The sequence below is a fragment of the Elephas maximus genome, chromosome 13 (assembly GCF_024166365.1).
Source record: "Elephas maximus indicus isolate mEleMax1 chromosome 13, mEleMax1 primary haplotype, whole genome shotgun sequence".
Lineage (NCBI taxonomy): Eukaryota > Metazoa > Chordata > Mammalia > Proboscidea > Elephantidae > Elephas > Elephas maximus.
The window spans coordinates 76,076,435-76,091,965 of NC_064831.1; the positions used below are offsets into that span (position 1 = coordinate 76,076,435).

The window sequence follows — 15,531 nt, forward strand, 5'->3', positions numbered from 1 at the left end:
AGAACAGGGTGTGGGTAAAATACTCCAGTTTTTCTTTTACCACACTCCAAAGTGCACATTTTCTGATCTGTTTCCACACCCCTATAAATAATTAAGGGATAGCCTGTCCTACTACAACAAATTTTATGTAATACAAATAGCTCACACACAACTGGTAAATAAGGTAATGACATCAGGACAAATGATAAGTTGTGTTGGTTAAGATGTGATTATTCCTCATGGGCTAATACTTTAAACCACCAAATAGCCACAGCTGAGTGCAGCAAGCCAGAGGAACAAAGCAAAGTAACAGGAAGCCCTTTCAACTCACGCTTTTCTACTTGGCTTTTTTTGCCACAGGCTCATGATTATTATGCAGTTCTCACCTATCTTTGCCATTGGTCCTTGTCTTCATACTACAGCAGCCTCAACCCTTCCTTTTACCCCCTTCCATCAAGTGGTCTTTACCTTGCTTTTGAAAATATAAAGTATATTTACCATGGAGTTTACTTATGAATTTAACATGTCTTTTCAGTTGAACTAGAATTTTTATTAGGATTGCTACCAAGGTTTTCAGAAGTCAACCCTAAACTGAATTTTCTCAAACTATCCACTATTTTTAGTGTAAGATTTTGCAGAATACTATTTTTTAAGAACCTCACATCACATACTGCATAAATGCCTGCAATTGCATTTGCAATTGTCAGCATCCAAAAATTCAGACAGAGGCAGCAAAGGTCTATGAGAATAAATACAATAGTTTCTTCTCAAATCATTGTAATGATGGTTTAGGGAAAGAAATGATCCCCAGAAATACTGCCCCCCGCCCCCAACCCAGGGCTCAAAGTATCAACTCTCCATCTGCATAGAAAGAGAGAAAGAAAGCCCCTCACAGTCAGAATCACCCCAGAAGAGGTCAGAATGAGAACAACCCTCCCTGGCCTCCTTGCCTTCATTAGCAGGGGTTGGAGAGGGCTCTGGGCCCTTGGAGGAAGCTGGCCCTCCTCTAGTCTCCACAGCTCCACCAGCAGGGGCAGGGCAAACACCCATTCTCCCTATACCTTCAGCCCCTCAATACCCGCAAGTTCAGCATAACTCTCTGCCTTTAATCTCATGCTACCTTTTATTCCTGCTTTGCCCCAGTTTCCCAGCTCATTCCTTACCTCCCACACCCAATCTCTTTAGAGCTCTTCACAGCTCCTATTTCCCTAGCCCAGACCTCCCCACAAGTAAAATCCTTCCACTAAGCCCTCTGGAATTCACTGTCCAGCATCAGCAAAATTCCCTACATCTTCAATTCTATCTTCTTCCGCCTGAAGAGGATGCTTTCTCAGCAGGCTCTTAAGAGCTAGCTGTTTCCTCCCCACTCCTCTTCCACTTGGCCTTGAGGTATGTTTGTATCCTCCTTGCCCTCTCCGTCCACCAAAAACAAAACCCTTCCTTATAGACATCTAAGAAGCCTGGATCACCCCACTCCTCATTCTTCAAAGATTTTCATCTCCTGACTCACTCTCTCCAACACTACTTCAGTCTGAATTCTTGGTGATATCAAAACACAAATGTAAAAATGGTGTGGCGTCAGACCTCCTTGTCTAACTTCATGAGGGGGGAGGAGAATCATTACCAAGATCATCAGCCCAAGGCTGATTTCCACGAGGTAGAGGTCAGGCATACCTCCTCTCCAACTCAGAAAACTATCTGCATTTACGGTTTTTCATGTCCCCTTCTTCCATTCTCTCCTGAATCTACTCTCACTCATGCTTCCACTCTCATGATTTCACCAACACTGCTCATCAAGGTCACCAATAACCTCTACAATGCTTAATCAATTTTGACTGAATGCCTATTCTCAGTCTTCATCTTACTTGACCTATCAGTAGCAAATAACACAATTCATCACTTCATTCTTCTTGAAACACTCTCTTCACTTGCCTTCCAGGACACTGCAGTCTGGATTTCCCTTTTACCTATTGGCTGCCCCTTTTCTGTCTCCTTTGCTGGCTTTTTTCTCCCCATCTCCTAGACTACTTAACATTCGGGTGCCTAGTTTAGTCCTTGGTCCTCTTCTTTTCTCCATCTACACTCGCTCCCTGGTGATCTTAGCCCATCTCATGGCATCTTAAAACATCATCTCTACACTGACAACTCCCATCATTTCCAGTCCAAACTGATCTCCCAAGCCCCATACAAACACATATATCTAACTGCCTACTCAATACCGTACTTGGGTGTCTACCAGACATCTCAAATTTAGCACATCCAAATCAAAACCCCCAACCCTCACAATTCTTAGCACCTTGCTTCTCCTACAGTCTCTTCCATCTCAGAAGGTAACCTGCATTCTATCAGTTGCTCAGACCAAAAACTCTGGAGTCATTTTCAACTTCTCTATATCTCACACCCCACATTCCATCCAAGAGCAAATTCTGTGGCTTTACCTTCAACATATATCCAGAAAATCCAACTGTTTCTAACTACCTGCACTGTTACTACCCTGCTCTGAGTTACCACCGTCTCTTGCCTGGATTATTGCAATATTTCCAACTGGTCACCCTGTTTCTATCCTTGTCTCTCTGTAGTTAACTCTCAAAACACCAGACAGAGTAAACAAAAAAAAAAAAACAAACTCATCGCCATTGAGTCAATTCCTACTCACAGCAACCCTACAGGTCAGAGTAGAACTCCCACATAGGGTTTCCACGGAGTCGAACTGCCGACCTTTCGGTGAACAGCTGAGCTCTAACCAGGGCTCCGAAGCCAGAGTAGCGCTGCTAAAACATAAGTCAGATTGTGTCACTATGGAAAATCTCCAAAGACTTCCTTTCTCATTTGTAGTAGAAGACAAAGTCTTTTCAATGGCCAATAAAGCCCTACACAATTTGGTCTTTTACTTTTCCTCTGGCCTCACCTTTGGACACATTATCAGGAGGGACCAGTCCCTGGAGAAAGACAGCATGCTTAGAAAAGTAGAGGGTCAGCGAAAAAAGGGGAAGACTCTTAATGAGACGGATTGACACAGTGGCTGCGACAATGGGCTCAAACATAGAAACAATTGTGGTGCCACAGGATTGGGCAGTGTTTCGTCTTGTTATACATAAAGTTGCTACTTGACAACACCTAACAAAAACAACTCACCTCACCTCCCATTACTCTCCCCTTTATTCCTTTCTCTTTAGCCACACAGACCCCCTTGCTGTTCCTCAAACACAACAGACACATACCATCCTTCTGAGAACTTTTGCATTTGCTATTGCCTCTACCAAGGAGGTTTAAGCCTTTGCTCAGCTATCACTTCTTCAACGAGACTTTCCCTGACCACTCTGTTTAAAACTGCAATGCTCCCTCTCCCCTACACTCCCCACTCCTTTTTTCCCTGACTTAGTTATCTCCATAACGCTTCTCTCTTATAATATACTATACAATTTCCTTATTTAGTTTATTGTCTTGCTTCCCCTGACTAGATGGTAAGCTCCATGAGACCTTTGTCTAATTTGTTTGCTGATGTATCGTCAGTACCTAACAGAGCCTGACATATACCACGTGCTCAGTAAATCTGGTGAATAAATGAAGAAATATCAAATTGATTATATTTAAATCTACCTAGCATAAATAAGGTTTGTATCACATTAGTAACAATGCAGTGAATTACAAGTAAACAGAATCACTACAGTTTTATATACAAAAAACAAAAACCAAACTCGTTGCCATCGAGTTGATTCCAATTCATAGCGACCCCATAGGACAGAGCAGAACTGCCCCATAGGGTTTCCAAGGAGTCGTTGGTGGATTTGAACTGCTGACCTTTTGGTTGGCAGCTGAGCTCTCAACCACTATGCCACCAGGGCTCCATTTTACAAAGTTTTTACTAAATATATTAAAAATCAGATTTCACCTTTTATCTTGATATCAAACTGATTTCACAGAGCCTTAGGCCTCCTCAAAAGTGCTTCAGGATGTCTATAAATAACAACTTAAACTGTTTGACGTATTGTGGCTTGTTTTTATCTGTTTCACAAAGTACTGGTATTCTACTACACACTACATGGTGAGAACAAGGTCCGATGCTGAAGTACATGGTGAGAACAAGGTCTGATGCTGGAGAAGGCTGCAAACCGCCGCCCTCAGCTGTGTTAGCTTCAGAAGCTTACCAGGAGTGGCAGGATCTTCAAGTGAATCATGAGTCCGTTTCAACACATCATTTGTGATATCAGAGAGAAGGGGGGCTGTATCCTGAGGGCTCACTCCCACAACCCTTTGGAGAAAATGTCTTTGAAATTCAGCATCCTCGGTGCAGAACACAGTGAGAACTGTAGCACTGGTGGAGAGCGGGGAAATAATTCCAGTGATAGGGGGCCACCCTTCACCAGGACCCACATTGGCAACCTACAAGAAATTTTACTTAGTTGAGAATATGTTGTCAACATGCCTAATGTAAAAGGTAGCTTAGTAAAAGACAGAATGATCATCTTCTCAGTGCTTATTAGTATGAAAAATAGAAAACTGTGGAAAAGAGAAACTTGACAGGACAGATCAGGAATAGAAGAGGAGTTACTGATCATACAGCCCTACTTCTCAATTTACAAATAAGAAAAACCTAAGGAATATTTACCAAGCACTTACTATGTGCTTGTTATAACTCATTGAATCCTCACAACTACTCTGAGGTAAAAATAGTTATCATCACCATTTTAAACAGGAGGAATTGAGATTGATAAGTACGATAACCTGTTTAAGTTGACCCAGATAACAAGGGGCAGGGGCCAAGCGTGTCTGACTTCAAAGTCCATGCTCTGTCTTAAGCAGGAAGCAGTACCACCACTAAGTGATTTACCCAAGACAAGATAGTGGGCAGCAGAGCTGAGACCCTCATCCAGATTTCCTGGCTCCCCAACCCAGTGCTCTTTCCATTGTAGCACACAACCCTTAGAACATCTGTTCAGATGACTACCCAGTTTTTCTCCAGAGTGTTTCACAGTGGGATCCAGAGTATAGACTCCACCTGAAGTTATGGAGGCAAGAGACAAACCAAGATAAAGGAGTTTGCTGGTAGCTTAAAAAAGAACCAGCATCTTTAAATCAAATCGTGTATGTGTTCCTTTCCAGAAGACACTTCCAAGTTTATGCAACTATTGGACACTATTATACCTAATTTTACAATGCCATAACTTTTTCTAGGAGCCCTAGTGGCACAGTGGTTAAAGCATTTGGCTGCGAACTGAAAGGTCAGCATTTCAAACCCACCAGCCACTCCATAGGAGAAAGATGTGGCAGTCTGCTTCTGTAAAGATTTATAGCCTTGGAAACCCTGTGGGGCAATTCTACTCTGTCCTATAGGGTCACTATGACCACAATGGATTTGGTTTGGTCATGGATTGAATTGTGTACTCAAAAATATGTGTTGAATTCCTGACCTAATCACTTCTGAGTTATAAAAAAGACCAGAACAGATACAGAGACACACGCAGGGGAAGACAGATGACATGTGAGAGTCGAGCAAAGGAATGACAAGGATCACAGGCAGATACTAGAAACTAGGAGAGAGGTTCACAGAAGGAATCAACACAGCCAAAGCCCAGATTTGGACTTATAGCTTCCAGAACCGTGAGAAAACAAATTTCTGTTCTTTAAAGCCAGTTACTCATAGGATTTCTATTACAGCAACACCAGGAAAGTAAGACAAGGGCGTTCCTTGGCATTTTGCAAACCTACTTATTTCACTTTACCAGCGTGTTACTAGACAAAAATAACTTACCATGTGGAGGATACCTACCAGATTTAACTCTTCAGTTGCCAGCCTGCTTGCCAGCTGCTGAAATAACAACCTTTGACTTGATCTGTCATCCTCTGGACTCTGCATTATCCAGCTCTCAGTGCCCAAAGTGCCACCCGTTGGGAGAGCCCATTGGGCAGCTGTGCCTGTTAGAACAATTCTGACTGGTTTCTGAAAATGGCTCTGATGCATGGTCAAGGGCTCTAGGGTGACTGTACATGTTTCTTGAACTTCTTTGCCTGTTAGAGATAAAATTATTAAAATTCTAATAAAAGATTTGCTGAAACCTGTTCAGCATCATAGTAGCATGCAAGCTTCCACTGACAGACAGGTGGCAGCTGCACATGAGGTGCACTGGCCAGGAATGGAACCCGGGTCTCCCACATGGAAGGTGAGAATTCTACCACTGAACTACCCACGCCTCATAATATAAGAAATAGTTACTAAGAATAGTTTTAATAGCAAGAAGAAAAAATTTGTCAGTTAAGGTACTGGTACTGTCATTTAGATCAGGCACCAGACCTAATTTTACAGCCAGCAGGCTATCACAGCAGATTCATATAGTTCTATAGGAAAAGCTGTATACAAAGGAATTACAAAGGTACAACTTGATTTCAGAACTCAATAATTATGACTTAGAAATAAGTATTCAAGCAATACCTCTTCCTTATAAAATTTAAGACACCTCTTCTTAAATCCGTAAAACACAGGGCATCATATCTTGTGAGGAAGTTAAGTTCTAAAGACAGAATGTGTCATGGATTGAATTGTCCCCCCAGAATATATGTCATCTTGGTTAGGCCATGATGCCCAGTATTGTGTGGCTGTCTTCCATTTTGTGATTGTAATTTTATGCTAAAGAGAGTTAGGGTGAGATTGTAACATCCTTATTAAGGTCATATCCCTGATGCAACATAAAGGGAGTTTCCCTGCGGTGTGGCCTGCACCACCTTTTATCTTACAAGAGATAAAGGAAAGGGAAGCAAGCAGAGTTTTGGGGACATCGTACCACCAAGAAAGCAATCCTTTGAACCCAGGGTCCCTGTGCCCAAGAAGGTCCTCGACCAGGGGAAGATTGATGAGAAGGCCGACAGAGAAAGTCTTCCCCTGGAGCTGACGCCCTGAATCTGGACTTTTACCCTACTTTACTGTGAGGAAATAAACTTCTCTTTGTTGAAGCCAGCTACTTACAGTATTTCTGTTACAGCAGCACTAGATGACTAAGACAGTATGTATACAGAAATTGCTTAAACAAAATTGCTCTTGAAAATTCCTTAAACTGTACACATACAAAACATCATGTATACATCTTTATATGGTATCATTTCTATATGAATACGTAATGCGTGCAGAAGTGTTTACCATATAGTAAAACACATAGTGAAACAAATTTATGAAGATTCTAATGTGTTGGCTCTTCCTGGTGACTGACATCATTTTCAGCTTCTGTAGACTAATTTTTTAGCCAATCATTATTTTTCCATGGCCTTAAATTTATCAGTCCCTTCTGTGAGGAAGGCAATGAAATCTTACACAGGTACTTGCTTGAGCACCTGAACAATACATTATCCTTCTTTGAGAACAGTTGGGAAAACTCTTCAAAATCATTCACAGGTTCTTTTTATACAGGGGGCTGGCAGTTGTATTGTACCAGTATTCAATCCTTTCCTGTGGTACCTCTGATTTTGCTTAGACATCTTTTAATTCTTCCAATTACAAGCATTAACTGAGTGTGTAGGCTGCTAAATTCTAAAGAAGTTAAAAGCACGGACCTGTTTTGAAGAAACTAATGTTCCTTGGAAACTCTATGGGGCAGTTCTACTCTGTCCTATAGGGTCCCTATGAGTCGAAATCAACTCGATGGCACTGGCTTCTGGGCTGGGTAATGTAACTGAAACCAAACAATCCCCCAAAATATTATTTGCTTACCTTTAACAGGGAGAAATAACATTCCTTCTGTCTGTGGAAATGATGCTTCATATTCACGAGAATTGTGGAGCAAACAGTTTAAAGTGGAATCGGTTGGTAAAGTTGAAATCCACAGAAAGAGGTGAGGTTCGCTTGATAGTTTTCTTCCACCACTGAGTAGTGTTTGCCCGACTTTAGTAAAATCCTGGCTGAAAGTTTCAGATGGCAAGATAGTGCCTCCGACATGGTGGAGAAGTTCACAGACTGTCTGGAACCCAAGGTGGTCCGGGGATTCCCACAACTAAAATAAAAATTACCAAGAACCTTAGGTTATTGCAAAGTAGGTAATTCATAAATAAAGGAAAATCAAAAGAAAGTAGATACCTATAATAAAAGATCAAAGTATACAATTAAGGTATTTTTGAGCCACGCAAAAATAATGGCCAGCATCCAGTGACTATACATCTCAAGAATATGATTACTACATGATATACCTCCAAAAAGGAAACTCTGGCACCATAGTAGTTAAGTGCTTATGGCTGCTAAACAAAAGGTTGCCAGTTCGAATCCACCAGGTGCTCCTTGGAAACTTTATGGGGCAGTTCTACTCTGTCCTAGAGGGTCGCTGTGAGTCGAAATCAACTCAATGGCAACGGGCTTGGTTTTTTTTTTTTTAATACCTCCAAGAAAGCATCCCTTTAGTGAAAATAGCACTTCATTTAAATTTTCTGTCAAGGAATAGAAATGATGCAAATCACTGAGTAAAAATCATAAAGTGTTAGAGTCAGAAGGAATGTTATCATACAAAACCATTATACAGTAATAAAAATAACTGCCTTACACAATATAACACAACAACGGCCAGGTACCATGGGAATGAGGTAAGAGCTCCTCCCCTAGAGAGTGATCTCACTCTGACTTGCCCGCCCCACATGTCTGTCGTGGGGACCAAATTGGTCTTCTCGCATCTATCTTCATAGTTTAATTAAAGCCCTCCTCATCTTTTGCCTGAATTCTTGCAGTAGTCTAAGTTCTGTGTCCTGCCTCTAACCTTTCCTCCACATTGCTCTAAATGGAAACTCTGGTGGCTTAGTGGTTAAGAGTTCCCTGCTAGCCAAAAAGTCGTTTGGCTGCTAACCAAAAGGTCAGCAGTTCAAATCCATCATGTGCTCTTTGGAAACCCTGTGAGGCAGTTCTACTCTGTCCTATTGAGTTGCTGTGAGTCTGGTTTTGTTTTTCTTATTGCTCTAAATTCTTCCAAATCACCTATCTGATCATGCTACTCTCCTATTTAAAACCTTTCAATGGCAAAGGACGAAGTGATTCTTTAGTACAACCATAGAGCCCTTCACAGCCTGACCCTATATAATCAGGCCTTTCAACAATCTTACCAAGCACATTATCTTCTGTTTCCCTCCCTGACCCTACTTTCTAGGCATGTGAAACCATGTGCTATTTCCTAAACAAGCTACCTTTTATAATGCTTCCATTTTTTGCTGATTCTGTTTTTTGTGCCTTCCCTTTTCTTCTTCACCAACTGAATGCCCTACGCTTGGGTATCTAGCTTTGTAAAAGCCATTCCTCATGCCTCCATACATAGCTGACTCTTTACTCAACCTTCTTTCAACAAATTTTTATTGAGCAACCTCTAAGTGCCAGGAGTTAGAAAGACATAGTCCCTGTCTTCCAGGATCTTAAAGTCTAGGGAAGGGAGGGGTTGTAGTCCATAAAACATGGTAATAAAATAAAATATTTATCATAGCATCACAATATAACACGACAATATGCAGGTATTATGGGAATATAGGGAGGAGCACCTACCCTAGAATATTAACATGCTGGTTTGCCTAATCCACAGGTGAGTTAACATTTATAAAGTACAAATTGCTGTGTAAATGTGGGAGATTAAAACCAAGAGGATATTCGAGGTTGTTTAGGCCACCCCCAAACTTTTCATCATATTGAAGTTCAAAGAGAGGCAAGGAGTTGCCAAGGTCACAGCAGGAAAATGGCAGCAGACCAGTCCAAGAGCCCAGGACCGTCTTGGATAATGCTTTTAAACTGTGAGTCATGACCCTTTGAAGGGTTGTGAAACTAATGATCAGAGTTAAAAAAAAAAAAAAAAAAACCCAGCATAGAAAACACCAGAATACAATAAAAAATTATCATGCAGTAACGATAGACAGTGTATTGTGAAACTTCGGTTTCGTTTACACAAACCATTTGAAAATCCTGCAATGTTAAGCATCAGTTAGTATTTGCTGTCACTACTCAGGTATTCATGTGCCTGCTGATGGCTATGGGGAAGAAAGGCAAGCCAGTTTAGATGCCATAGATCTTGAGATCCTGATTAGGATTTTATGCCAAAGGGAAGGAAAAAAAAAAAAAAAAAAGATTGTTGAAATGGTTTCAGCTAAAGAATGAGGCAGGAGAAAAAGCTGCTCATCCAATGAGAAGTAAAACCTTCAGAGTTGAAAAGGAAATTAACTTCTGATTGAAAAGTGATGCATGCACATGGTTTAAAAAAATCCAGGAGTATATAGAATATGGCTACGCTTTTCATTTTTATGCTGTTATAGGGCAAATGACATATCTTGGTGGTATTTTCAAATTTGGAGATTTGTAAATGTTCACTAGACATAAGCTTCAAGGGGAGGGACCACATCTCTTTGGTACACTAGCACTCATAACCCAAAAAAACCAAACCCGTTGCCACTAAGTTGATTCCGACTCGTAGCTAACCTATAGGACAGAGTACATGGGGTTTCCACGGAGCAGCTGGTGGATTCCAACTGCAGACCTTCTGGTTAGCAGCCAACCGCTTAACCACTGTGCCACCAGGGCTGCATAGCAGGTGGTGTAATAAACACGTGTTAAATAAATCAAAGGCATAAAGACTCCCCAGGTGTCAGAAGTCTCCTGCTTTCTACTCTAGCCTATATCTTTGCAAATGTTTCATGTGCTTGGATCCCTTTTCCCGAATCTGTAAGCCCCCCTTCTTCTGTTTCTAGACTGTGAACTCTGCAAGGCAGGGTCTGATCTTCTCTTCTTCTCTCCATTTCTGTACCGAGACCCTCCATGGACAAGTGAAAGTTTCCCTGTTGCCTTCTGTGTCTGGGCACAGACTTTTGAAAAGAAAAAAAAAAAAAAAAATCTTCACCAGAAAAGAAGCATTCCGGAAAAGCTTAAGACTGTCTGACTGGCATTTTCTTAGGGGAGACTGCAGAGCAGGTGAGAAGAGAAGCCTCAGAGAATACACAACCCCTCAGATGGTGGAATGTCAGAACTGGAAGGGATCTTGAAGAAGATCCAGTCAGCTCGTATATCTTAATGCTATTCTAAAAGAAAGAAAAAGAATATCCAAGAACCATCTGGTAACACTTATTTCTAGCCAGAATTTAATAATACAATTCCAGAATGGAGACTTTGATGTGACTTAATATCAATTATCCCAAATTGAGCACTGAAGTGTTGTGTTGTCCAACTCTTGACTTGCTGCTCTAACAAATTTTAATTTCTAGGATTCCATGGGAAACCCTGGTGGCATAGTGGTTAAGTGCTACGGCTGCTAACCAAAGGGCTGGCAGTTTGAATCCTCCAGGTGCTCCTTGGAAACTCTATGGGGGAGTTCTGCTCTATCCTATAGGGTCACTCTGAGTTGGAATCGACTCGACGGCACTGGGTTTGGTCTTGGTTGGGTTAGAATTCCATGTTCCCCATCAAATGTTTACAGTCCCCTTAAACACTTTTTGTCCTTTCCTGTTCTTCTTTGAGAAACGACTACTCCCTTATTTCACATTTGCCACGCCTTTTTTAGGCTCTGTATGTGAAAGGACATTGGAAACAACACACAATACAATTATTTGCTTTAAGTACCTACTCATTTTCCACCTGTGCAGTGCAATGGATCCCTTTGATATGGCCGTTCTCACCATGGTCTTATAACTCTCACCAAATGATTGGGTGCTTGTGGCCCACCAAAGGGATTGGCCAGCTTGCTAATAATACAAATAAGGTGGATGGCACCCTTGTAGGGATGGGGCCATGCAAATAAAGTGTATGGAACACTAACAAGGGGACTGGTGAGTTTTGCCCTGGCACTAGGCTTAAAAGAGAGCCCATCCCAGAGCACCTGGCTACCACCAAGAAGAAGGGACAGGAGTGGAGTAGATTCTTTGGACCCAGGATCCCTGTGCTGAGACCCTCCTAGACCCAGGAGACAGAGCTGTAACACTGGAGACAGCATGAGAAGCAGCAACAGACAAATGGTGACAGTAGAGGCAGCAGAACCAGGAGATGGCGCAGTGGCTTCCCAGCCCAGTGACAAATGAGCACCATCGGGCAGAAGGCTTGCTGGTAGAGTGGGGTACCTCCAAGCACCTGTCTGAAGACCTGGGCTTGCCCACCCACAGAGCAAGAGAGCTGAATGCCTTCAGGCTGAGGCTTACTGGGAGAGTGGGGTGTCTTCAGACACTTACTGGCAGAGCTAAACAGCTTTGTAACACTTGTCCAAGCATGCCAGAGGCCAGGCCAAGGGGCCAACGGCCAGAGAGAGGCCTGACTGCGGGTATAGCTGAGAAGAGGCTGTCCTGATTGAAGAACTGTATCCTGAGTTGTCCCTGAACCTGAATTGTAACCTGTTACTTCCCTAATAAACCCCATAATCATGAGTATTGTCTGTGACTTGTGTGTGGCCATTGCAAGGTATTACTGAACCCAGCAGAGAAGAAAATGCCACGAGAGGGATGTCTGGTGTAGGAATTGGTAAAAAGGTTGCAGAGAGGAGGTATATCTCACCTTCACCTCACAGGAATCAGCTTTGGGCTGTTGATGCTGAAAATGACTCTCTTCCCACCTTGTGAAGTCAGAGAGGAGGTCGGAGGCCTCAGTCACACCATTTTTACAACCTGTAGTCCTGCAATTTAACCCACTTCTAGGTCAAAAAACCAAATCTGTTGCCATGAAGTCTATTCCAACTCATGGCAACCCTATAGGGCCGAGTAGAACCGCCCCATAGCATTTCTAAGGCTGTAATCTTTACGGATGCACAGTTATATCTTTCTTCCATGGAGTGGCTGGTGGATTCAAGCCTCCGACCTTATGGTTAGCAGCCAAGTGCTTTAACCATTGTGCCACCAGGGCTCCTCACTTCTGGTTTAAAACCAACCAAACCCACTGCCGTCGAGTCAATTGCGACTCACAGCGACCCTATAGGATGGAGTAGAACTGCCCCACAGAGTTTCCAAGGAGCACCTGGTGGATTCAAACTGCCGAACTCTTGGTTAGCAGCACCTAACCACTATGCCACCATGGTTTCCACTTCTGGTTTAGCGACCCATATTTTCAGAAAGTGGAATCACATCTTTTATCTGATTAAACCTTCCAAAGTCTTCCCATCACAATTAGAGCAAAAGCCACACATACTACCTTGGCCCTACAGATTGGCCCTTCCTACTGACTTCCTCTCATACTGCTTTCACCTGGCCTTTTAGGTCTCAGCATTCCTTGTCTTTTTGTTCCTGGAACAAACGAAGCTCATTTCCAGCTAAAACCTCTATACCTGCCCTTCTCTTTGCCTGGAATATTCTTCCCCAACCTTCACATTCCTCCTTCATCATTCAATTCTCTGCTCAAAAAGGCCTTCCCTGACACACACCTTATATACAACAGCCACCTACTTCTATTTTTCCTGCCCCACTCTCCACCCCCTTATTTTTTCCAAAGAATTATTTGATATCTTATCACTTATATGCTTGTCTATTTAATATATCTTTCCCACTAGAATGTAAATGCCACAGGATTCCGGACTTCATTCGCCACCATAACCCCAGCAGCTAAAACAATTGTGGTATGTACCCAGTAGCTTCTCAATGAATATTTGTTCACTTAATGAAGTGAAATCAGGAAAACACTGAAGGTAAAAATAAGTTCTTACAGCACTTAACAGGATCAGAGGGGTCCCACTGCCTCAACAAAAATCCAAATTGGCAATTCAAGACTTTTAAGTACATATGAATTTATTTTTCAATAATGATTTACGGGACACTTCGTATGCTCACTATACATCTGTGGGGGGGGGGTGGATATGAAGATGTGTAAGAGCTGGAACTTGCCTTTGAGGTATTTCTAGATTAAATGGAAGGTGAGAGATGTGCACAACTGTCTAAGTGCCACAAAAGATGTATGGCAATTCAGAGGTTGAGACGGATTCGCTGTCATTTGGGCCCAACGGGCGAAGTTTAGTCTGACACAGAAGAGTGAGGATGGATATTCCAGGCAGACTGAACAACACCAGCAAAGACACAACACAAGGAAAGACGAAACAAGTCGTCAAGACTGGCTGACAAGCTAGACTAGGCTTTGATATGCTTGAATACAGGCAATAAAGTCTGGGAAGGGAGGGTGTGACCCAATTGTGAAGGATTTAAAAGTTTTTACTTAGTAGGTTCCGAGGGCCGACCTATTTGTTTGTGATCACAGGACTTCACTTGCAAAGGGACACATGTTGGTCATATTGGTCTCATCCTGGTTCTGTTAGCAGCAGACGCTACCGAGTTCTGGTTAACCTGGGAGGGGGATCGTGCATTCCATCTGAGATTACTACAACCTTACCTTAGCCCATTCCGTGGTATCCACCCAGTACAAGGTGATTTTTCGGGCGATCATGACTTCCTGGACTCTCTTGGGCAACAATTTCTCCATCACCTGCTTGGGGGTGGGTGGCAGGCGCTGGGCCTGGGCCTCGCACCCAGACACGAACTGCAGCAGCTCCCTTTGCGAACGCGGGCACGGGGCCAGGAGGAAGACTGCGTTCACAAAGCCGCCAAGGGCAGTCTCGGCCTCCTTGGCCTCACTCTCCACATCCAGCAGTCTCCTCCCGCGGCTCCGCAGGAACGGCTTCGTAGGTGACGTGATCTCGGGCCGGTCCCACTGGTAGTCCAGCAGCGTCTCCATCAGGGCGCCATGCGTGTGGGTGGCCCTGGGCGCCGGGCCGGGCAGGTGGGCGCCGTGGGTGGGATCCCCGAGCCTGGCCTCCAGCTCCTCCTCGAAGTCCTCCCAGGAGCGGGCCCCCAGCTCGCGGAAGTCAGACACGCGGGAGGGCCGGCTCCGAGCCCCCTGCGAGTCAAAGAACTTGAAGGCCCAGTGGACCCTCGCCAGGCCGAATCGGCAACTCAGGTAGGTGAGGAGGCGCAGGGCGGCCCGCCGAACCGGGCTCTGGCGAGCGGCTCCGCCTGCGGTGTCCAGCAGCAGCATCACCTTGTGACAGCAGGCCATGCCGGCCGCGCCGCCGAGCAGGGGCTCCGGCCGCGGCCCGCGCCGCTCTCCCCTAGACCCCTGCTTCAGGGAGTCGGCGCCATTCACTGCTTCCCACAAGGGCTCTAGGTCGAAAGGCTCCCGCGCTCTCTGAGGGCCGCTGCCATTGGCGGAGGTAGCTCCGCAGGGCAGCTCCTATTGGTCCTTTGCCTTACGTAGAGTACGTGAGCAACTTCCATTCTAGGCGTTGATTGGGAAGGCAGTGGGGAAAGCCCTAGCTTGATTGGTGAAAGCCGTGACTGTGGGCGGGGCGCTGTGTTCCGGGAGCAACTTAACACTCATTGGCCTGAGCCATCGTTTTAAAATTTAAAGAGGGGTGGTGCTTCGGGGGCGTGTCCTGAAGTTCCTCCTTAGGGACCAGGGCCGGCGTCTAGGGCGATTATGCGCAGGCGTGGGTACAGATTGCAAAGGATACGATTACACGCTAAGAGCTCGAAAATTTACGACCTGAAGGGTGTTGGAGGGTTGATCGAATTGGTTAGAAGTCGCTCTAGACTTTCTGTAGCGTAGAATCCGAACGTGAAGCCTTTAATTTTCTGTAATTAAAAAAAAAAAATTAC

At 43.9% G+C, this 15,531-nt stretch overlaps 1 protein-coding gene across 1 annotated transcript in view; it reads right to left on the bottom strand.

Annotated features, from left to right (window-relative positions):
- TICRR (TOPBP1 interacting checkpoint and replication regulator) overlaps nt 1-15,027 on the bottom strand; it is a 52,855-nt gene extending 37,828 nt beyond the window's left edge. The window contains exons 1-4 of the mRNA XM_049905972.1: nt 14,270-15,027; nt 7,679-7,958; nt 5,750-5,988; nt 4,128-4,362 (exon numbers count right to left, since the gene is read on the bottom strand). Coding sequence (XP_049761929.1) covers nt 4,128-4,362; nt 5,750-5,988; nt 7,679-7,958; nt 14,270-14,932 — 1,417 coding nt within the window. The 5' untranslated portion in view covers nt 14,933-15,027. The remainder of the gene's footprint in view (nt 1-4,127; nt 4,363-5,749; nt 5,989-7,678; nt 7,959-14,269) is intronic.
- Nucleotides 15,028-15,531: the final 504 nt, after the last annotated feature.